Source organism: Cnephaeus nilssonii (genome assembly GCF_951640355.1).
Source record: "Cnephaeus nilssonii genome assembly, chromosome: 12".
Classification (NCBI taxonomy): domain Eukaryota; kingdom Metazoa; phylum Chordata; class Mammalia; order Chiroptera; family Vespertilionidae; genus Cnephaeus; species Cnephaeus nilssonii.
The window spans coordinates 16,449,217-16,474,234 of record NC_137083.1 but is presented as its reverse complement, the minus strand read 5'-3'; the positions used below and the strand labels follow the sequence as shown (position 1 = coordinate 16,474,234).

Here is a 25,018-nt window from a genome sequence, read left to right as displayed (position 1 = left end):
AACCGAATTATTAAACTATCCAATGGTTTATGTTATGATAGGAGTAAGGATAGTTAGGTCCTCTCATTCATGACTGCTCCCGTCCCAGGAGTTTTGCCCAGGAGGTAGTTTGGGCAGAATTTTGAAGAATGAAATGGATTTACCACTTCTGTGCTCAACTAGGGCTGTGTATTCCCTTCTGTAAACTTACCAAATCCAAGGCTTTATGTGAGATGAAAGGGAAAAACTATAAATGTCATACTTGAATAAGGGAAAGGAAAGGGTTAAAATAAAAGACTACAAAAATATCTAAGTGGCAAGTGTAAACTAAAAGAAAGTCTGTTCCACAAGTTTTGAGGTTAAAAACATTTTCAGGGACAAAGAAAGACATTACAGTCAGGTGAAATTAAACGGAATTTTCAGATAGAAAACAGTGGAAGAGCATTCTCGAATAGAGGAACAACATATGCAAAGGTATGGGAAAATGAAGGATTTGTGTGGGTAAAATCTAGGAATTTTTTGTGGCATGAAGTTTGATAAAGAAGGTAAAGGAATTAAGTTCTTAAGTCAGGTTTGTCGTGAGAACATGAATGGCCTGAGAGCTCACGATTCTCTGTTCTTGTCCCTGGAATATGGAAGAAGATTCCATGCCCGTGAGATCTCTGATATACTTAGTGATGTGGCCAATTGCAAATGTTTGTACTTTAGTTATATGCCATTACTATAAATATTTTGATCAGTCAAAAATAAGTAAAGTATGTGTTGGGTTTTGTTATTTCTTAAATTTGGTAGTTGGCATCCAACTAGATGGAATTATGAAGTCAGAATTTAATTGCAACATTTAAAAATGTTACTATTTTCAGAGGCAGGCCTTCTGGTATGCTCCTGATTTAACTTGGTGATAGAAATGGTTTGGTATGGTAAATATCAACTTGACCTTTATGGTGAGAAATGACATAAAAAGCTCTGGGTTGACTTATTAATGTCTGCCTTAGTAATTTATATTAGTACATGGAAATTACTCTTATCACACCTCTCAAATGTAGGATTCATCCAGATGCTATATATGACTATTAATTTTGGTGATCAGAATTCCACTTATTTCCAAGATGATCAAGATCAAAGACGCAGCTACATAAGGAGGCTTACTTTATAGAATAATATAAAATTAAACATTAGAAGCATACCAAATAGCCAAGATCAGAATGCTAATTTTACATAATTGAGACTCTCTCAGAATTTTTATTTTCATAGCTCTGTAGCCAAAAGGGGTATTTTGTCTTGAAACTAAGCCTTCTTTTCAGAGCCTCTGGTCCCATAATACCTGGTCTATACAAAGTTCAGTAAACATAGGATGGTTAGTCAAGGTTGGTTGGTATTTCAGAATCAATGCTGGTGGGAATGCAGACTGGTGCAGCCATAATGGAAAATAGTATGGACAGTATGGAGTTTCCTCAAAAAATTAAATCTGAAACTGCTGTTTGACCCAGTGATCCCACTTCTAGGAATATATCCTAAGAAACCCGAAACCATAAGAAAGAATATATGCACCCCTTATTCATAGCAGTGCAATTTACAATAGCTAAGATACGGAAACAGCCCAAGTGCCCTTCAGTAGCTGAGTGGATAAAAAGCTGTGGTACATTTATACCATGGAATACCATGCAGCTGTAAAAAAGAAGGCTCTTTTACTCTTTGAAACAGTAAGGAGGTAGCTGGAAAGTATTATACTAAGCAAAATAAGCCAGTCAGAGAAAGACAATTATCACATGATCTCACTCATATGAGGAATCTAATGAACAAAATCAACTGATGAACACAATAGATCAGAGACATAGAAGGGTGGAACAGACTGATGAATATCAGAGGGAAGGCAGGGGTGGGTGGGAAGAGATTAACCAAAGAACTTATAGAACCTATGGTACTAGGCAATGCAGTTGATAACCAGACTTTTCTAAAGGCTCAGCCATCACTGCAGTTATTAGACCTACTCAACTGCATTATTATGTTGATTTATTAGTGCCAACATCTTTAAGATACTTCACAAGAAAAATATTTGAAACTCTGTTCACTCAAAAATATGTGATAAGTTTTTTCACTCAAATTATACCATGTAAGACAATTTCTGATACAGTCTGTTGCCTGACCTTTTTCATTGGTTATTCTATCCTGTGAAATAGTGACAAGGCAAGAAAAGTAAATGCAAGAAATAAAGTTAATTATTGAGATTTTAATCAGATATGCTAAAATGACAATCAATGAAATATTAGATGTTGAATATTATATTAGTGTCCTGCTCTAGGTCACTAGTCTCTTAATAGGATCCTCTGCAACGGAGGTACGTGCCCTTGACTGGAGTCAAACCTAACACCCTTTAGTCCCTGGGCCAACTCTCTATCCATTGAGCCAAACTGGCTAGAGCCATAGTCACTGTTTTTAAAAGATTTTTTTTCTTGATTTTTAGAGAGAGAGAGAGGAAGGGAGAGGGAGATAGAGAAAGAGACATCAATGTGAGAGCAAAACATCTATCAGCTGTCTCCTGCACATGCCTACTGGGGATCCAGCCCCAAACTGGGCATGTGCCCTGACCTGGAGTCCAACCAGCAACCTTTCAGTGCACAGGACTAAGCCCATCCAACTGAGCACACCAACCAGGGCCATAAGCACTTTTAAATCACATTTTGCATTAGGATTGGATTCCCCTTCCCATTTTCTATTAAACTGGGAACCATTTCCCCCCTATTATTTTCATTTTTTATTTGAAGAAATGTAAAATATAATATTTAGATTAATTTCCAAAATATTGATTAAATTAAATTAAAATTTATTATATTGAGATATAAATGAGGGAACGCCTATCTCTTCTAGCTTGACATGTGAATTAGTTTTTATGGTTTTTATAATATAACATTTAATATCCTTTTGTTCCAAGTCAGTAAATTAGTTTTGTAAATGCCCTTAAAGAAACCTAATCATATTTCTTTACTGCTATTGTTGAAATGATATGCGAAAAATTAACTCAAAATTCTAAATACTTAAGTTTCTGGATAATGAAACTACGGTAATCAGTATACTTGGTGGTTGGTTTAATGATGCTTATTCTTCCTTTCAGAAACAAGTAGTATCTATTTTATGGTAATTGTCCAAAGTCTTTTCACTCTACACTGAGTTTTTATTATCAAGAGTTGAAAGATAAGACTGCTGATAGAAAAATAAAGCTGAAATAATGCAGGGATGAAATGTAATAGACCTCAAGTTAAATAACTTGGTCAAAATGAAGAAAGCACATCATTCACACTATTTTATGTGGAATGCCCTCTCTTGGAACCTCTGAGAAATAGGATAATTACTAAGTCACTCTTTGGAGTTTTATTTTTTATGATTATAAAAGCTTGGAGAGTTTTGTCGTTTGAGGGTGTAATTTAAACTTAAAAGGATGAAAGATATATAAGTATATTATAGTGATACTGGGATTTTTGTTATCCATCAGATGTTTATCACTAGTTTTGCATATTCTCTTCATAACCACTCTGACACAATGAGACAGTGGTTCCATTTTTCAGTAGTAGGTACTATTAACATGTATCCTGAATGTCTCAGATAATTGTGTGCATCGTATCAATAAGGGACAAGTTGGCAACCTAGAGAACATGAAGACTACACCTACTTAGTCAGATATGAGATAGTAGAGACTAAGCAAGACTCTATAGTCATAATAACATCAATGAGTGCTTTTACAACCTCCCCTAAGACTTTTCACTTTCTTCATGTATAAAATAGGGAGCTCCTTTGAACTAGATGAATGGTTTTCAGTTATTTTTTTAATATAACAAGTCATTGTTCAAAATGAATCTTACATACCCAAATGTCGACTCATAAACGTGAGGCCACCCTGGTGGGAAGAAGAACCTTTTCTTTGGCTACACTGCAGTTGGCTGTGGCATGGAGCGTGTGTCAACCCCCAGGTTCCTCAGCATCCTGGGGACCGAGAGCTTGAACACCATTGTAGACAATCTCTAAATGTCCAAGGTCTAAAATGCTGTGGTTCGTTACATCATTGCCAAGTAAATTGCCAGATCCACAGTATTTCCATCCCTTGAATCTTATATACCAATCCCTTCACTGAGTGGAAGTTCACTTGTAATACCAGATGGAATTAAAAGGTGGTGTGTTTTTTTTTTCCCCCCACTGAAAGGAACATAAGATTTTCTTGTTTAGCTTAAGTAAACGCCATTTGGAATAAGTTCTTTTTTAAAATCTTGTAATTTATCTGTCCAAATATAATTTTGCAAGAAGTAGGAGTCAATCTATGAAAGAAGGAACATTAGTGCCATTTTCTTGGACAGTGGGTTACCTACCTAATGACTTACCAAGTTTCCTCCCTTCCACCCCAACGCTGTGTCCGCCTGTTCTCTTTCCTCTGCCCCACACTCTGTCCTTGGGGGAGGTCCCTCCTGCACCTGATTGCTCTGGGAACCTTGAAACATTCTGCCTTTTCTTCTTCCTTCTCTGTTGCTACTAGTGCCTTAGGAATTACACTTTCCTTGCTCCTCTCCTCTAGTTTAGTAAAGGGGGAAAGGCTAGCATGATCAGTGGGTTCTCACTTTTGCATTTGCCCTTGGAGTGGCTAGATGCTTGCAACCCAATCTGTGATGCAGAATGATTTCTCATACACAAATGATGTTATAAGTGCATACCACAGACTATAGAATTCTTAGTATTACATACTGTAATATATTTACTTTATAGGTGAGTTCCCCAACGTGTGTTGGTCTGGGAATCTATCAACTTTTTATAAATGCTATTTGTTTTAGAGAAGTGAGGTATTTTTTTCAGGTAACCAATGTAGAGATGAACAGCTGGGGACTCAGCATGTTTATTTATTGATGGTGCATACGCTCACTAATTCTGCATCCATCCGTAAGAAAACACCCACACCTGCTTCTCCTTTTCCAGGTAAATTGAATTTAGCCTGAGAGGCTGAAATAGATGGCATATTTTCAGGTCTAAGCTATTCTTTTCAATGTAAATATCATAGAGACTGGATGTGATAAAATTGATATTGGGTACCACCATCGTATCTAGATTTGTGAAATGGACAATTGCCTTACATAAATAGCAAGTAAAAAAAAAAAAATCAAGCCATCCTTCATAAATATTTTATTCTGGAGTGTGCTTGTTTTCCGAAACTACCTCTACTAAATCTCCTGTCAGTCTTGAAACTAGAAGGCAGAAAAGCTTCTAGTGCCACAGCCAACTGCAGTGTAGCCAAAGAAACAGGCAACAAAAATAGAACGCCAGGATTGCTGTGCGTGGGTGAGGCAGAAACCACATTATGAGCAAAAGCTTCCAGTATTATTTTAGAACCAATACAGAGCTCTGCACTTCTCTCCTCTCTTTTCCAAAAACACATACTACAAAAATAAAACGAAATGAAATGTATGTGCATTTGCCCTCTTAGAATTACGTTTCTTAATTTTTTTTTTTAATTTTTATTTTTTGCCTTCCTTTCTTTGGATGCAAATCACCAGTGTGGAAACAGTGTGGAAAGCAAGCTCGAAGGGAGGAAAGAGTTAATTGCTCCCAAGGCCCTGCAGTGGAGAATTATGGTTTGAAAGATAGAGGCTGGACAGCTGGGTTTGCTGGGGTATTTTTAAATGCATTAATGCAGGCTCCAATCACTCGGCCAGGCTTGACCTATTTTTGGCTCAGGCCGACCATTGTTCTATTTCTGTGCCTGCGGGCCATGCTGTTGTTGATTCATATGCAAATGGATTATCACTAGGTTTAGCCAACTTGAGCTGAGAGAGACCAGAGAGGGAGGAAGATACACACACACACAAACAGGGAAGGGCACCAGCTGAAGCCACGCGCAGGACTGCCGCTCCTGGCAAGGAAACTCGAGCAGCCCGGAGAACTTTAAGCCAGGTTGAATGGGTTTCTCTTTCTCGTGGGTAGAGTTAATATTTTTCTACTTATTCTGACAAAGCAATAGCCCCGAAGCACATTCCAATTCCCCACCTGCTTTTAGTGTCCGGGATAACCTAAACCCCAGAGAGCCAGAGCATCCACCCGGTCCTCTCTGCTCTGCACACAGGTTGGTAACGTGGGAAAAGTGTCCAGGTCTTTGGCAAAAAAGGTGTGTGTCCATCTGAACAGAAAGGGAATCATAGTGGGAGTTGATCCTCTGCTGTTTCTCCTTGGGGAGGAGGGAGGACCAGCCCAGGGAGGGTAGCTCCGGGGCCCCCTGCACCGAGAGAGCAGGGATGAATCTTTCATGGAGCTGAAGTCAGAGTGATTGCAATATGCTGCAGACAATTTACGAGAGTGACTCGTGTTTTTCCTCAGATGGGGTGGCTGGACGCGAGCAGCTCTTGGCTCAGCAGAGAATGCACAGTATGCTCAGCTCAGGTAAGAGCCTCTCTCCTCACTGAGACAAGGTACCCAGGAAAGGGGGCTGGCTTGGGGAGCGCAGCGAAGGAAAAACACGTCTTCTTAGCTGCTTTCGGGTGCTCCTGCTGCTGTTTTCTTGGTGCGACTGTGGGGTTTATCTCCGATCCCTTTCATGACTGTGTCTGTGCATATTCAGTCTGCGGAGGGCCGGCTGCTTCTGAATGAAATCGCCGGCTTCTGAGGAAGGATGGGACTGAGATAAAGTCAGATGTAGTTGGGGGTGTCTGCCTGACTGGGTAACTAGAAAAAGGAGCTCAGTACTGATTGGAAGCGTATCCTAATGGGACTTTAAAAAACCAGGTAAGTTCATACCGGGGCTCCAGTTTCAATTGCAGCCCTCGCTAGCCGGATGGTTTTGTGTTTACAGTGTGCAGTACAGAAGCACGTTTATTTATAGACCTACCTTCTGAAATGTGCGTGCTCCGGAGTTGTGAAGGTAGTTTTAATGTGTCTTTTTTTTTTCTTCTCGTCAGCCTAAAATGAAACTATTTAGAATGAAATAGAATTATTATTAGCAGATGGTTATTTTCGCTTTCTTCCAAGCCAGGTGGAGAGTCTCGCTAGCATTGTCAGGCAGATGCAATGGCATAACACACTACAGAGGTGTTATATGCAGGTGCAATGTTTTAAAGAACAGTAACAGCTTCCAATGTCTACTTTCTCTGTCTGTGTCTGTGCCCGTGCCTTTAAGGAGGCGTGCTGATGAGAGAGAAAGCTTGTCAGCTTTACCAGTTTCGGTCTCTTCCAAGAGTAGACTCTCCAGGCAATAGCACTTATTTATTTGTCACTGGTGCTTTTCACGTTTATTCCCTCTAGCTAGCTCATCAAGATTGGGGTTTGTTTTGGTCCTCTTCTGAATGCTTCCATCTAACTGGACGTAAAGTTCTCCCTCACCGTTTCTAAGTTCCTGTGTGGGCTTAATCATAATGATAGATCACCATTCAGGCTTCCATGATGAAAATGCAACATCAAACAGTGTTTACTTGGTAGAGCTAGATGGGAAAGAAATATTCCACAGGTTGCCAGGATGTCTGTTACACTGTGGAACACCTTACCCTCCACAGATCTGTGTTCAAAGCAAGTTTTCTTTAAGCCTCGGTTAATGATGAGGATTTCAAGATTCTCCGGTTGACCCAATCTTTTCGTGGAATTAGAATAAAATAATCAGTTTTGTACGATTTGGTATGTTTACACTTAAGTGACAGGAATTCTATTAATTGATAGTGTCTGTTTACCTAGAGCAATTGTACCAGTCATCCAGCACAGTTTATTATCTTCCTGGTTGTGAATTTGATAAGAGCTTGGGGAGAGGTCAGCTGACACGTCTTTAATGGAACTGGTCGTTTAACTTCTTAGCGTTTTACTTTTCAAATATGGACCAACTCTTTCGAAATAACCTCTTCAGACATCTTTTCGTATTGCACTTTGTCCTTTCAGTCCTCATCTCTGGGCTGCAAGTTTGATATTTTTTTCCCAGAGGATAGAAACGAAACAAAGCTGTAATTGTCTCCTGACGTTGATTCTCACTACAGGTGTTTACAAGCTTCACTGTTTTCTCAGGGTCTGATGATTTTATCTGACTTTCCCGGACTTCAGTTGAGAGTCCATCTTTCCGACACTGAATGATTTTTATGCAAAGCAGCGCTGTGCCACGCAGGGCAGTGCCTGGGGCAGCCCAGGCTGCTGTCAGTCCAGCAGGAAGCAACATCGAAGCACCAGCAATGAAAGGAAAAGGGATGTAGACGGATCAAGGCTCCCAAGTCTGTCTGCTATAAATAAGGAAACTCCACTTTCTATTTAGTTTTACAATTTGAAACATAAACCACTTGCATCTTTCCTATCATGCTGTGCAATGTTTAATTTTGTTTAATATGATATGTCCTTAATTTTAATCTCCCCAAGTCTTTATTGTATGCTTCCCCTGAGGAACTTGGCTCTGACACTTGGGGTCACCGGCAGTATTTTACAAAATGCTGATGCCTGGGTTCCATCCTAGGTGTTTCTGATTTAATTGCATAGGAAACAGCTTGAGTATTGGGATAAACTCTTCCAGCAAACTTTGAGTCACTGATGTGAGGGGGAGAGGGGCCCTTTAAATTAATCTCGGAATTAGGGCTGTGTTTATCCTAGGTTAGTTACAAATCTTGTTCAACTCCCTTTTGGATCAGTGGCATGGATGTGATTGATAGGCTTAGAAACGGATGGAGTCTTTGGGTCTGAAAGAGAGAGAAGATATATGGTACCAGGGCAGAGTGCTGGCGAGAGCACTGTTCTGGGGGTCAAAAGCTCCGTGTTCTGAGAGCTCGCTGCTAGGCCATGGTGGGACTGCTTTACTCACCTGTAACTTGAGGGATAATGATGTCCTCCCGATTACCTCATGGCGTTCACGTGAGGCTGAAATGTAACCTCGTGTTATTCAAGTGTGTACTCTCTATTATTACTACCGTTTCTAGTGAGTGAACCTGGGCTCCTGGCTCTTCAGTACTTTGCTGTAGCTCTCTGGTCAAGACAGACGAGTTAGCTTATTTGTCACTTTGGGGAATTGTTTTTTGTTTTGATAGAAAGTTGTCTTTAGTTACCAATAAATCAGCTATGTGTTGTTTTTTTTCTGGTCTGATAAGAATTAAATTGTTTCCTTGTGCAAATTGCGACTATAAATCAGAGTAGCTAGCATGTGCGTGCAGGTGTGCGCTCTGTGAGATGCCTCAGTGCATTATATATAATCAAAGGCAAACACGTTGTAGAATATGCAGTTGAACAGTGAAATCCCAACTGCAGATTTCTTGTGATTAATTGTTTTAAAAGTTTCGTTTTGTTGTTAGCCACTGTTTTAGAGTTCCCATTTGTTATTCTAGTTATATTGAATGCTATGTATTAATATAGAAGGTTTTTCTCCAGAGATCTTCATGTGCTATTGAATTGTGTTTTATATAGTTCCATTTTTTTTCCTAATATTGACCCACCCAGGCTTGATAACTTAGGTAGAACTATGTTCTTCAATGTAGTCCGCTAATGTCTTTTTAGTTTAAAAGGCGTTACAATATTGAATCTTGGAGTTCAGTATAAGTGACATATTTTGCCAGTCTGCACTTTCGTGGCTTGTATGGGCCAATATAAGGGATAACTACAGCAGAAACTGAAGCTCGTGCAAATATTGACTAGACCACTCAGCAGTGGCTGGCAGCTCAGGGGTGTTCTTCAGTGGCCAGGCAAATTGCTTAACGCTTTGGACAGCAGAGCTGTCCAGACAATGTTGGAACCATTATTATGAGAGTATTTCCTAGAGTTTGTACAGCATTAATGTAAAATACATTCACAATAAGGAATACATTTTCACTATGTCTTCATTCTTTATTGTTTTCTTTTTCTCTTTTTCTTTATTTCTACTTTGTATTCTTATTTTAGGGTATAAAAGAAAAACATTTAGAACTAAATCCTGAATTTCTTTATGGAAAGTGTATCTTCACCTTTTGAGAATCTTTTCCCTCTTGGCGTGCGTATTGTCAAGGGGAAAGGAACGTTTTAGACTCAGTAGTCGTTTATGTCTGCTTGGAAAGCAGAATCTAATTATGAAAATGTAAGTCTGTGAAATGCTCCTGTCATGTCAAGAATCACTTCTGGTATTACCCATAATTGCTGTTTTGCTGTTCTCTAACTCAGGTTATCTTCATGTACAAGGCTGTTATCAATTTGAATATTTGATAGGTAGTAATCAAAGAGCTAGTTATAAATAGGCCCGTTCATAATGGGGACAGGAATGAGTATTTGTTATTTCTGAGGACACGGGTGGCATTGTTGTTACATCCTTTAAGTAAGAAGACTAAAAGAAACCCACATTCTGAATTTTAAAGGGTGCTTTTGATTTTGGAGATGAGAAAATTGAAAATGTAGTGCATAATTTCTCACCACTAATAGATAATATAGTGATCCTAAAATAGTATAAGCCAGTAACTGCGCCCCCCCCCCCCCCACACACACACACGATAGTAACAATAAGAAACTAATAGTCAAGGAAAAGATGGAATCCATGATCAGAACAGAGAGACCTAACAGGGCCTGAATCCTGAGAGTCCCTTAGAATTTTACTGACAAGAAGACAACTTGCTGAAAATTCTCTCCAACTCTGGAGAGAGGCAAAATGACGAGGTATCTTCCATTTCTGTTGTTTTGTTTGTTTTTATTGTTGCTGTTGTTTCTTGTGACTGAGGAATAGCAGAAAGGATTTAGGAAGAGGAACTAATGAAATGGAAGAAGGTGAACAAGCATTACCTCTCTGGAGAAATGAAGGCTTTGGAGCAATACTCTGCATTGGGGAAATGATCGATAGTTCTTTGCAATGTAATACCCTTCCCCCACTAAGCTTAGAGCTGCCTCCAAGAAGAAAACATCAACTCACTGAATCCAGGGAATTATCTAATAATCCTACATAATAAAGATGTAATATGCAAATGGTCGTTACCCCTTGACGCGTAATGACCACCCGCTTAACGACTGGATCAAGGATCAGCAGGAGGGTGGGGCAGTGAGCTACAAGCAGGCGGTGGAGAGCTACAGGAGGGGGCAGGGCAGCAAGCTATGAGGAGGTGCAGGGGGAGCTACAGGAGGGCGGCAGCAAGCTACTGGCGCACGGATTCGTGTGCAGGGCTACTAGTTGTTTCTTATAAATAGAGTACTTAATTTAATAAAAACATAAATTCTGTAAAACAATAACTCAAAGATGAGATGATGAAACAATAGAGTGAGATGAAAAAGGATATTTTAGAACTAGGGAAACAGATTGGGAATGAAAAAAGCATGATAATTATAGAACAAAAATTATTCATTAGAAATAGCAGGAAACAGAATAGACACCAGTGAAAATCTTTACCAACAAAGAGGAAAGGCTTGAGACAATCAGTTGGAATGAAAAAGGAAAATTAAAGCATTTGGAGAGAAGTCAATGATGAGAAAGACAAAGGCATTATAACAAAAAGATTATTTATGTCCCTGAAATTGATATTTCAAAACATTTAAACAGATGATTATTTTGTGAAAATGAAGAAAGGTCATTTCACTGAAAAAGTAAAAAATAAATCTGCAGATTAAAAGAGTTCCTGTCTTTTAGGAAGATTTTCTAGAAATGTTCAGCACATAGTCATACCCTAACTGGGCTATTGAATTAAAAATTACAAATAATTTTCCAGGGGTCCATGCAGATAAAGCAGAGATCTATGGAGGGGGAGGGTAGGAAGGGAATCTATGAGACTTAACAAAACATCAAACGTTTCCAGTATCTAATATCAGAGGATAATGAAAAATCTCTGAAGTTCTAGAAGTTCAATCCACTGTTCCACCCAGGCAAGATGCTACTAAAATGTAGGGAAAATAAACAGGCAAGGTAGAAATTCTCAGACATGAACTACACTGCTTAACAATGAAACCCACACAATGAAGAGATGAACTACAAGCAAAAAAAATGGAATTCAGAAGTGGAGAAAACATAGTAAGATTAATGGAGCAACATTGAATCTATTTAAACAATTATGAGCTTGTGGTTACAGGACAGAAAGCGAGTTTTATAAAGTAGGGCAATGTAAAAATATTCATAAAGCTAACCAATATGAGACATTGGGGAGAGGTGAGAAGGAGGAATGTGTAAAAGTGTTAATATCTTCTCCCTGAGCAGGGACAGACTCCCTGCTGCTTAAAATAGAAACATAGAGTTAAAAAAAAATAAAAAGACTCCAGCTTTCAGCTCAGTGGAGGCTTAGGTTCAGCTTTCTCCGATTGTCCGGAATCCAGGTTTATTGGACACCAGATGCCTCCATCATGCCGAAGTTGGACCCTGAGATCAAAATTGTATACCTGAGGTGCACTGATGGAGAAGTGGGTGCCACGTCTGCCCTGACTCCCCAGATCTGCCCCTGGGTCTGTCTCCAAAAAAGGTTGCTGATGACATCACCAAAGCGACTGCTGATGGAGGGGTCTCAGGGTTACAGTGAAACTGACCATTCAGAACAGACAGGCCCAGACTGAGGGAGTGCCTTCTGCCTCCACCCTGACCAGCAAAACCCTCAGAGAACCACCTCAAGACAGAAAGAAGCAAAAAAAAAAAAAAAAAATGAAGCAAGTGGAAATATCACTTTTGATGAGATTGTCAACATTGCCTGAGAGAGGCGGCACGATCTTTTGCTGGAGAACTCTCTGGAACCATTAAAGAGATCCAGGGGTCTGCCCAGTCTGTGAGCTGCGGTGTTGATGGCCACCACCCTTGCGACATCATGGATGACATCAGCAGTGATGCAGTGGGATACCCTGCTAGTCAAGAACTAGAAGGGATTGGACAATCAAATATTAAATGAATGAATGAATGAATGAATGAATGAATGAATTCCAAACACTGATTTTTTAAAATAGTTACTATAACCTTAGTGTTTTTTGGAAATAGTACCTCCTATAATTATGTTTATAGTCCCTTCAACTATCGTTTTTATTGTTAAATTAATTGATATTTAATAATTTTAAATGCAAATATGTAGTATCTCATTTTTATAAAAGCATATTTTTTTGTCTATTCACTCATTTCCCAGAAGAATTCATGCATTGATAGAAAGAAATCAGGAAAAAGTTTGTGTGTGTGTTCATGGTCTTGGGTATTAGAGGGGCTTTTACTTTTATCATCATACTTTTTTTTAACTTGTTTGAATTTTTATAATATTCACATATCTTGTAAAAATGTGTTTCTCACCCTTCCACTCCCAAAGCTACTGTGCCCGAATACATACAGTGAGTAATGTAAGGAGTAGGTACATGAGTTAGGTTCTGTTCCACAGCAGGTAATAGCAAATTCTACTCAAAGTGGCAAATGACAAAGACATTACCATTGAGTGAACTAGCAGGGCAGCTGGGCAGCCCTAGGACCTAGGGCGTAGGTGGTCAATAGTGCCAACAGCATGCGGGTCCTTCATGCCGCTCCATTCTGCTGGTCCTAGAGCTGGTGTCATCACAGGGCTGTTTCCTCCAGGAGTCACAAGCTGACCGTACTAGTTCCAGGCATTGCATCCATTTATGCCTCATAAATTCCAGAGACATAGAAGAGAAAGTTTGCTTTCTCGGGTATTTTCTCAAGGAAGGACATTTTACCCAAAATTTCTCCAGCAAACCATTCTGCGTAACTCATTGGCCAGAGTGATATTGCCCACCAATACCTTCGCCACTCATGAAGAATGGCATGGCCACTCAGATAGCTCTTTAGGGCCATGGCTGAGCCAGGGAGGATCGGTACTGCAACTAATGATCTAGTTTCTATTAGGAAGAGGAAAAAGCAAGAAGGATGGAGGTTAGCTAGGTACCATCAGAATTTGCTGCAGTGTATTTGTTGGTGATTGGAATTCTCTTCTTTGTAAGCATATTGCTTAGACAATCATATATGGTATTTTACAAAAGTGACTTTCTGTCCCTCGCCATATTTCAAGTACCCATCTGTCTGTAATTTTCTTTAGCTTGTAATTTTGACAAAATATAATTAATTAAGTGAAGGAAGTGGACTATATAATTTCTCTTTCAATTGAATCTTGGGTCTTCATTTTCATGAAGATACATATCCATTTAAACACTAACATTTTTTTGTTTTACCAGTACTGATTATAAAGACTTTTTTTAGTACTCTTTGTTGTTAGAAGGAACCCTAACATCCCTGGACAGATAACTCAGTTGGTTAGAGTGTCATCCTGATATGCCAAGGTTGAGGGTTCGATCCCAGATCAGGACACACATACGAAGCAACTAATGGATGCATAAAATAAGTGGAATAACAAATCTCAATCTCTCTCTCTCTCTCTCTCTCTCTCTCTCTCTCTCTCTCAAACATTAAATATTTTTTTAAAAAGGAAGGAACCCTAACCAAGAGACAGAAGTAATTATGGTAGAAAACTGGATCTGTCTAGGTTATAAATCATTTTTTTAGAAAGGAGGAAAATCAACCTTGTGGACTGGCCCATTACAAGCATTTATTATAAGTTTGAGTAAAATATTCCTTTAATATTGGCTTTGAGAGAAACACAATATTATAGGAGGATTATCTTAAAGATATTCAGAATGCAACTTCTTTGCCAGTATGTTGTTTATAATTAATACATTTTACAGTAATGAACAATTTTAACAATCTGGAATGGTAACTGCATTTTAAAAATTCTTTTCTGAATTGGAATGCTTTGGAAAAAAATGTAATTGGAGTAAAAGCCCATGAAAAAAAGACTTTAAAAACAATCTCCCTCTAGATGAAATTCAAAGATATTTTGGCACGTGCTTCAAATCAGCGTGGCTTGCTGTGGTCTATTTCATTCTTGCAAGAAACTGGACTGTCAGTGGTTGGTCTGGGAGGCATGGTGGCCTCACAATGGACAGTTTTCCCTTTTCTAATCTTGGGAGATTGACAATCTGGGCATGAAAAGGTAAGAAAATACCTTGTGCCCACTACTTCTATTCTTTTCTTCACTAAGTCAGATGCACACATTAAAAAAAATCTAAATTAAACAATTTTTTAAAAATACTGAACAACCTACACTTTTAGATGTTACCAGAGAATATTATATTTTAGGGTTACTCTGTGATGCTGTGGTTTGTGAATAGAGCACTAAGTAAATCTTCTGTTTCATAAGGCTATCAGTTCCATTCATTACTTTAATGTTAATCTTTTCATAGTAAAGTAAGTGATGGGGCTTTTATATATAGTGCTTTTAAAATACCCCATAATTAAATCCAATGAAAACTACATTTAAGGAAGAAGGAAATTTACCAAACCACAAAGTGTAACTAGTCATTTACTTATGATTAAACTGTTTGCATGTTGATGAGGTTGGAAATACCCTAGAACTTCATTTTCTTCCTTCTTCCCCTCACGGTCTACCACTGATGATAGAAATGTTTAATTTATAATTTATATTTAGTATTGACACAATTGTAGCCATGTGGGTGTCATTTTCAATGATTGAAGTAATTTTTTTTTTTAGGGACAAAAACCTTGTTTTTATTCGATTGAAGTAAATTTTAATGAGTGTCTATGGCATGGCATTTTCAGACGGGGTGAAAATATAAGAGTGTCATAAAGCTTTTTCAAAATTTGACGTAAAGAACAAACAAGAAGATTTCACTGTATTTCAATTAAATTACATTGTGGCCTGGGATTTCTTGCTTTAGTACAAAAATGTTTACCCAGAATGTTTTCAGGGAACCCCAGGTAGGGTGAACAAAAAAGCTCTTGGTGAAGTGAATGCCATTGAGATTGTATTTGTCATGGTGTTTTTTACATCTGCTTGCAAATGAAATTCAAGCGTGTATTTTGAATCGTGAGTTTACATCAATACAACCCATTTTAGATTATAAAGAGAAAGTATCACCATCAGTTATCATTATTAGTTTTCTACCACATTCTATTCTGATCTAGTTGTTCAGTCTGAATTTAAAAGGTCAATGATTGCACCCATATTTTTTCATAATTTCTTATCACTGTCATTATTATTATTATTGATGTAATAAGCTAATGTTTCAAAGCTGTTTCTGTACCAAGCATTGCTTTATCATTCCATCCCCTCCACAATTTGAAGAGGTCTGCAATATTTACAGTTGCAGCAGTGTTCATATTTTGCAGATGAGGAAAGAAGTTCAGAGGAACTTATTGAGGGTCACCATGGCTAGGCACTGACAGACAGGGTCTGGTCTGAGCTGGTTCTTATTTACCATGTCCTACTGCTTTTTCTCCAAGAGAAAACTATTTAGCCTAGGATACTGTTGTTGTTTTTTTTCATATCTGTTTGGTGCTAAAAATATGGAATCAGCTATATTTATAAGCAAACATCTATGCACACTTCTTAGTCCCGGGAGGTTTAAGGCACAAATAGGTTTCTATGTTGAGAGGCTTGCTGGAGGAGCTTTACTTCACGTTCCCAATGCCCGATGATTAAACTGGCTGACGTTACCACTATCCAGGGCTGAGACAAACTTCAGGCCACCTCCGAAGTTCCATGAGACTGATGACACGCAGAGCAATGAGCAGACACTGGAGACAGGACCAGCAGTCTCCATGCATTTGGTATCTGTTTGCTAGTGCTCCCAATACATCTGAATCATAAGGCAAGGTTTGCACCACTTCAAAATAGCACATTATTACTAATGTATTTTAGCAGAAGGTATTTTTTCAAAGCGGGGATTCAGTTTATTTTGACCAAAATGCTGGAATGCTTGAATTATACCCACCTTGGTTTTTTGCTAGGTATTGCCCTGGGTGTGTGTATGGGGGGGGGGGGGCTGTTAATAAAGTCTGTGTCTTCATGCAAATCCAGATTTCAACATGGAACATCAAACTCCTGAGCCAAAAGAATGATCTAGCTAGCAAAATTTAGATTCTGCCTGTTTTTAATATATAGTGGGCATTTGGGGGTGAAAAGTGGATGGCAGTGTTTTCAGATACCAACATATGACATTGTGCTTTATTTTCTTTCCTTGGATGAATATTGTATGCTGTGCAGGTGGCTTATGCATAAAATTCACTAATTACATGCTAATCCAATTACTTAAGAGCCAACTCTGGTTTCCATCAACTATTTTTTGTAATCTTATTTGCTGTGAGAATCCTGAGCCACTTTTATGAATCAATACATTGTAAAAGCATTATTGATTGTCGTTTTCATGACCAGCGTAATTGATTGCTTTCCTAGGAGGGGAAAGCTTTCAGAAGATCATTAAATGCATTAAAATCTGCAGATAGCTACATGTCTGTGACTGTCTTTAGCAGGCTGAGTCCTTTGGGTCAGTTATTCTTAGCCTCGGTATTTCTATCTTATGGCATCGCAGGTCTAAGATTAGCTTGTTAGGCGTTATCATGCCATCTGAGTTACCTCCTAATATAACTCTACACTGGAATGATTATTTATAGAAAGAGCATTCTGTCATTTTTGGGTTATTTCTAGTAGTTTAAATAAAGAAGAATAACATTCAAGTGAAACCACAGATTCCTTCCTGCTGCCAAAACAACATGATAACTGTCTGCTTCAGGGGCAATAATGTTTAAATGTGTGCTTAGGGTGATCGCAGAACTCTTTTTATCTCTGCCACCTTGACAGAGAGGGGCGGCCGTGGGGAGTGATGGGTAAAGCCGTGAAGAGGCAGCAGCGCCTCGATGCCTCTGTCACGGAGCACAGAGCCCTCTGGTTGATGATGACAACAAGAGACACACAGGGTTTATTTTTAGAAACAGACATTGCTAAGCTCTCTGTTTGGTGTTAATGTGGCTTATAAATAGGACTGCTGGCTGTTGACCTTTCCAGTGAAAATGGCATTATATTCTCCACACACGTACACACTCACACTTTTCTTCCTTTTTTCAACTGGCAAGAATGTATATATTATTAAGAAAATAACTAGGACATTGTAAAGCTGAGAGATCTAAATTCTGTTAAATTCCTGCATTGGATGTACAGTATTTTTTAAAATTCCACGAAGATTGGGTTTAAGAGATGGTGTATTTGAAAAAGCAATTGAATATTGTAAGTACAATGAATATACATGTGGGCTATAAGATGGGGGGAAATGGGTGAATGTACTTCATAGGTGACTTTTAATAATTACAGTACCTGTAAAATAATATCACGTATGCTTTCTTCCAGCTTTATTGCAACAATATATAAAATATAGCTACAAAAGACCTGGAGCATTAATGTCAGTTGCTCCTTTAGATAGGTGAGATAAAATTCTCAGTACATAGGAAAGTAGGTATTGGTCTCTGCTCATTTTTTTTTTTTTTGGTATAATGCTGAACCCAGATAATTTCATGAACAATAACATGTAGTGTCACATTTGAGAACTGTTCTCTTAGCTTACTTAAATTGTGTGCTTAATTCAGGCCTTAGTAATTGAGATTTCACTATAAAATTAGAATTGTGATTATTCTGTTAATTTGCATTTTATATTTCCTGATTATTAACTCGTTGTTAGATGGTGAAAATGTTAAAATAGTATGTTAACACATTTCATGTTACACATTAATTGAAGTGCTTTAGAATGGATGCATAATTTAGAGCTCTGTAAGAATATTAATAATTTTATTGTCTACTGAAAAATACATTAAAAAAGATAAATATTGTTGTGTTATGTTCAAGATAAGGCATCAGACGACCATTAAGAATGTGCAGAATGACAGACAAAAACAGGAAACACACAGCGATTCCAGTGTAGTCTCAAAGAAGCCAAGATGTAAATAAATTCAGAGGGTAGGAGTAGAGGCAATTGTAGGAACCAGTTGCATCCTGGCTGCTCTTAATTAGCAGGTTGAGGGTTTGGGGAGGTGATGTAATTGTTCGAAGCTTTGGAAGCTGAGGCGAAATAGTTATCTGTTCATTTTTTCACTCAAAAATATTTGAGAGCCAACCATGTGCCTGGTATTGCCCTCTGCACGGAGGATGCAACTATGAAACAAGAAGATACGTGGTTGACAGAGTGTTCCATTGCATGATGGGTAGATAGGGCTACTTTAGACAGTAATAAGTACTAAGGAAAAATAAAATTGAAAAGTGGGATAGAAAGTGACTGATGGTAGCAGGGGCAGTGCTGGCTAGGGAGGTCCTGTAAAGCCTTTTGAGGAGGCTAAGATGTAAAGAACACCTTCCCAATAAAAGTAGGTTTTCTACCAACATTCCTCTGGGGCTCATTCAAACAGAATGAATGCATGCTTAAAATAGAGCAGAAAATGTGATGGAACTCTTTTCGTCTCCACTTACCTCTGTCCTGTGCAAGGAATGGGGGAGCTTTTATCAGTGGGCAGGTAAGGAAGGCGGGGGAAGGCTGTTTGGTAGCCATGATTTCCTCCATTTCCAAAGAGACAGTGGGATTACTTCTTCCCCGGATTAATGCTGTTGACTAGAAATTAAGGACTTTTCAGTATCCCTGACCATTGTTCCTTCCTAAAGATTCATATCTGCCCGCCGGTGAGGGGCAGTGGTTGAGTGTGACCTATAAACCAGGAGGTCACAGTTCAATTCCCAGCCAGGGCACATGCCTGGTTTGGGACTCGATCCTCAGTAGGGGGCATGCAGGAGGCAGCCTATCAATGACTCTCTCATTATTGATGTTTCTATCTCTCTCTCCCTCTCCCTTCCTCTTTTAAATAAATAAAAGTATATATTTTTTTGCAAAATATCCCACTATGTTGAATAAGCAATATGAACCATCCTGGTAGTTTCCTGAAATGAATAATTCCTCTTCCCTTAGGAGACAAAAAGAAGGAGTACAATATATCCTCATTTGCTGAAGTTAGAAGTCTAAGAACATTTTCTCATAAACACAATATTGCACACTTTTATAAAACACACTTAATGAACACCTACAATGTGCCAAGTATGTAATTCAAGAGTGTCATGGGTCACAGAGCAACTTGTTGGATGGCTGTAGAATGGTAGCTTCCTTACAAGATATTTGGAATACATAGTCATTGTGTGGGAGAGTGGATAGATTTCTGACAAATGGCTACAGTCCTTGAAAAGGGAAGTATTTCATGGAGGTGATAGATCTGTTTTTGTTTTTGTTTTGTTTTGTTTTTTAAAGAAGAAACAGCAGTGTGGCAGATACGAGCTATTTCCCCCACACATTCTGCTTTCTCATGGATAGGGAACAATGATGGATACGTGTAGTAGGATGGACAAACATTTTTGAGGGACTGACACATCTCACATGCTTGATGCCTCATGGGGTTTTCCCTCAACATTCCAAGTGGTCTAAGGCAAATGGAATGAAAGCACAATTAGAATAGAGCAGGAAGTGTTCTGGGCTATTTTAATCTCCACTGACTGCTGCCTTGTGGAAGGGATGGGGAAGCCTTTATCAGCAGGTAGACAGGGAGCCAGGGAAGGCTGTCAGCTAAGATTTTTCTGGAGCTTCAAGAAGACTGGGACTGAGCCAGACTCCTGGCCAAGGTGCTTTCTTGGATTCACAGTGTAGCTTGAGGAAAACAGTTAATAGCGACCTTTCTTTTCCCCCAAGGTATTTGAAAGCTAGATTTCTTGTTCATCTGTCATTGTTGTGTGTATAAATATATACGAATAATTAGCTATTTCCTTTTTTCTGAAATACCCTTTGTTCCATTCCAGCTGGTCTTCACTGGGAGGAATCCTAACTCTGACAAAGGCCAGTTCCAATGTCTCCAAATTCCGCCCCCTCCCACAATCCTCTGCAGTACTTCCCCAGTTATGTTTCCTTTCCTCTCTCCCTCCCTGCCCTCTCCACTAGTACTTTATTATTCTCTTAGAACATTCCCATTTTTTTTCTTACACTGTGGTTATTTAAGTTTGTAGCGCCCCCCCCCCAATTAGTTATATTATAAGCTCCAAGCGGAAAAGGATCATGTTTTACTTCTATTTTTATTCACTACAGTGCCTAGCACATAATTTATCCCTGACACTATTTTTAAATAAATGAGTGAGTGATTAAAGAGTACCGTGGCATTGCACTGTCTGTTTTTATGAAATTTTTATTTTTTAGAAATGATTTCTTCTATGTAGAAAACAAGTCCTCAGTTTCATTGTAAATTTGAAAATTATAGACTTTGGGGGAGGATGTTAGAGCCTTTGACTCAGAAATGAAAAACATTCATTCTAGAATGTAAGTCAAGAATGATCTCCAGTGCTTTGACAATGTGTATATGACACTTTGAATGTTTTAATTATTCTTAACAAAGGGAATTTTGGAATATTCTTATTTGACTTGATTTTTTAACAAATCATACCAATAGAAATTTCATGAGATAGGTGTCTGCATTCGAATGTTAAGTGTGAAATGCACACTTTTTATCCAAGAAGAAGAATAAATTTGGTTGTGCAAGTGATTACAGGTGTATTTTATATTATTCAAACACCTACTTCACACTTAATCCTGTTTTTCTCATTGTGATATTTTTATGTAGAGACAGTTTTCTTACATAAAGGACAAAGATGGATGGATTTCTTTGGCTAACCCAAGTATTGATTTGAAACAGTACCTTACCTCCGATGGCTATTTAGAGCTCATCTGCATTTATTCAGGCATTCCTTAATTGGCTATGTTCTTTGGGAAGGAGCAATGAGAAGATTTTTTGGTAAACACTTTGATAATCAAATTTCGAGTGCCAAGCGTATCAGTATTATTTTAAAAAAACTAACATAAATGTCAGAACAAGGAATTCACAGAGTGAGATATTAAGGGGCAAACAGATGGAAGGAATGAATCAATCTCTATACACAGCTATTCAAGGAGAAAAGGAAGTAAATATGTTTATGTCTAAGTGGGAGAGGAATGGTGAAGAGAATAAGGTGTAAGAAAGGAAAAGATACATAATTTCATAATTTTTAAGGATTAATTTTTTTTTTTGCCCTGGTTTAGACTTAAAAAACTCAGCACAAGTTAGAACAAATTAAGGGCATTAAGGCACAGAAAATTAATTGAGCTGGCTAATAATATAAATATGAGCCAAGCAGGGAGTTGGATAATAAAACCAAATTTTGCAATGTAGCTGTGGAGCTCAGCTTATTAGAGCCCAGGGAATGAATGCTTCCAGCGTTCTCTCAGAGACTTTGCAAATGCTGCCAATTGTGTTTTCTCATCATTGTGAGTCCAAGCTGAGTTTTCTAGCTGCTGTAATAAGCCTATGGAGATGGAACAAATCAAGGTTGGTAAACTATGGATTTAGAAGTTCCCCATTCTTATATTAAGAATTACCAAGAAATGAGAATTAGTTCAAGCCTGTTTCCAGAGAATTACAATGGTGGGAGTTATACTCAGTTAATTAGAATAACACATTTGTTTTTCAGTTCTGAAAATTGAATATGAAAATGTTCAGAAAAATGATCTGGGTATCAACTTAACCTAATGTGTGTATTGTAAGAAGGAAAATAACAGAAATAGCCTCAGGAAGCTGATGATTAAATATATTAAAACCAATGTTCCTACTCTAAAATGACTTCCTTCAGGTTTTAATCAAGAGTCAACTCTCACTATCCATTATCCCAATAAATAAGTGAAATCTTTGATGTCGTTGACCTGAAAAGATCAATGATATCTCTCTCTCTCTCTCTCTCTCTCTCTCTCTCTCTATCTCTATCTCTATCTCTATCTCTATCTCTCTATCTCTTTCTCTCCTGTGTGTGTGTGCATGCCTTCTCTCTCCAGCAGATAGTCTTAAACCTGAATATGGATATAACTAACTCTAGAAAACTTTATGTGAGTTCATTTTCATATGACTAAAAACCATATTAAATTGCTTTGTAGACATGGGAGAAAACATCTTTCTACTTCATTATATGCTGCCCAGTCAATTTTCTTGGGCACTTGAACCAATATGTAGTAGAGATTATCTTTATACTTACACAGTCATATATGTGAAAACCATTTTTCCCACACCCATGCAGTTATTGGCTATTGTTATACTTTAAGTATTTTTGCCAAGTTGAGAGATGAAAATTGGCACAGCATTACTTTTTTTATGTGAATTTCTCTGGACTTGAATGATTTTTATATGTTATTAGCCATTTGGGTTTTGTTTTATGGAGAGAGACTTGTAGGAATACAAAAAATTTTTAAAGGGAAAAAAAAGTCTATCAGTGAATGTCACCCTGTTAACAGATTAAAATTTAAAAAAACCAAGATCATCTCATTAGATGCAAAAAAACACCAAAAACCATTCGATAAAATGCAGTGACTTTCCAGAATAGAAGCTCTTATTCAATTAAGAATAGGAGAAGAAAGTAAGGGTTTATCAACTACAATCTTTTATGAAACTTTATATTTAACTAGAGGCCCAGTGCACGGATTCATGCACTGGTGGGGTTCCTAGGCATGGCCTGCTGAGATCAGGCCAAAACCGGAAGTCAAACCCTGCCTGCCGTTCCTGCTCATCCCGGCCCCACTGCGCCTGCCACTGCCGCCACTCAATAGGCTTGCTGATGCTCCACTCCGCTGTGGTCTCCGGGCTGCGGCGGCCAGCCGTGAGCCCTGCTTCTGGCACCCCTCGGTCAGCTGAGTGGCACGCCTGCTGTGGGAGCACACTGACCACGATAGGGCAGCTCCTGCATTGAGTGTCTTCCCCCTGGTGGTCAGTGCACATCATAGCAACAAGGCGACTGGGCGACTGGTTGACTGGTCCAACAAGTGACTGGTGGAACAGTTGCTTAGGCTTTTATATATATAGATGGCAAAGTTAAAACTCAGTCTCTTTAATGTCAGGAACTTAGTCTTTGGAGAGTCTGGTCAGTATTCTAAGGCATGAACATTCAAGAAGGCTGTGTAAAGAAACTAAGTGAACTAATAGAGTTCAATTAGATTTTTCAGTACAAGGTGAGTACAACATAAAAAAATGGAAAGGATTGCTTTATACCAGAAATAACCAAACACAAAACATAAAAAAAGTGATACCATTTATAGTAGCATCTGAAACTTTTCTAGAGAAATTGATAAAATTATTGAAGGGCATGGAAGAAAACAACAAATTTGAGATATGCTTTGTCCATGAATAGGAAGACTATATCCCTAAAAAGTTAGTTATTCTAAACTTAATTTAGAAATCTCTCTGTATTTAAAAAAGCTAATTTTCTTAAAAAATAGATAACATTTATAATGCAAAAGTCAAATGTGCTTAAAGATATTACACAGTAAAAACGTTCATCTCACTTCCTCTTCACCATTCAGTTCCTTGCTTCAGATAGCCTGATATGAATTTCTTCTTTACTTTAGAGATATATTAGTTCAAATTCAGTTAAAATCCTACCAGGCTCTGTGAGGGAACAGGACATACTGATTCCAACCTTCAAAGGTAAGAGTAAGTGTGCACAAATGGCAGTTTGGTAACACAGGAAAGGAGGAGAAGGAGAACTATGAAAGCATACCAAGCGGTATTAATGATGATTGGTGTGGGCAAGGACAGGTCAAATAGATCAAAGGGCCAGAATAAAAATTCTGTTTAATGACTTTGCATATGACAGGGTTTGCATTACAAATCAGGGGTCAGAGGATAGACTATCAGTTAAATGGTTGGGGAAAAATTAACATATTCAATTTGTAAACACATAGTCAGATGATATTGTACTCAAAAATATCTATTTTTATAATACCATGTTGTCCAGTTGGACAACTTAAACTTCTGCAAAGCCCATGTATTGTTTCATGGATGCAGCATCTTCACTTTATGGAGGGATGGGAAGGAATCTTATGAAGGAACAGGAAGGATTTTCAGTTAAATTTAGCTAAATTAGGTGAGAGAAGTGCTCAATATTTAAATAGCACACCAATTTTCATAAGGTAATTTGAGATTAATTTAACTAGAAAGTTCAGAGTTAGGAGAACCTTTACTATTAATCAGAAATGTAAGGTTTTGTCATCACTTTACTGTTAATCAGAAATATAAGCATTTATCATCAGTGTACATTCCCTCACCACCACCCCACCATCCCAGTCTCTGCCTTGAATACAATAGAGGGGTGGTAGTTCATTAAGGAAGAAAGCTAGATAACGCTATCCCTAAGGCATCACCAAATAGTAGTTGCTAGCAATGCCTAAAGAGACCAATGAAGAAGTGTTTTAAGGTGAGACC

At 38.2% G+C, this 25,018-nt stretch overlaps 1 protein-coding gene and 1 pseudogene across 3 annotated transcripts in view; both read left to right on the top strand.

The window, feature by feature from the left end:
* Positions 1 to 25,018, top strand: part of HDAC9 (histone deacetylase 9) — a gene marked incomplete at its 3' end in the record, with an annotated part of 637,805 nt that overhangs the window by 170,960 nt on the left and 441,827 nt on the right. For both annotated transcript variants that reach the window (XM_079785596.1, XM_079785595.1), the window contains exon 2: positions 6,328 to 6,390. In XM_079785596.1, coding sequence (XP_079641722.1) covers positions 6,369 to 6,390 — 22 coding nt within the window. In that variant the 5' untranslated portion in view covers positions 6,328 to 6,368. The remainder of the gene's footprint in view (positions 1 to 6,327; positions 6,391 to 25,018) is intronic.
* LOC307108591 (large ribosomal subunit protein uL11-like) lies at positions 12,241 to 12,773 on the top strand (annotated as a pseudogene). Its single transcript has one exon. The product of its transcript is annotated as a large ribosomal subunit protein uL11-like (transcript).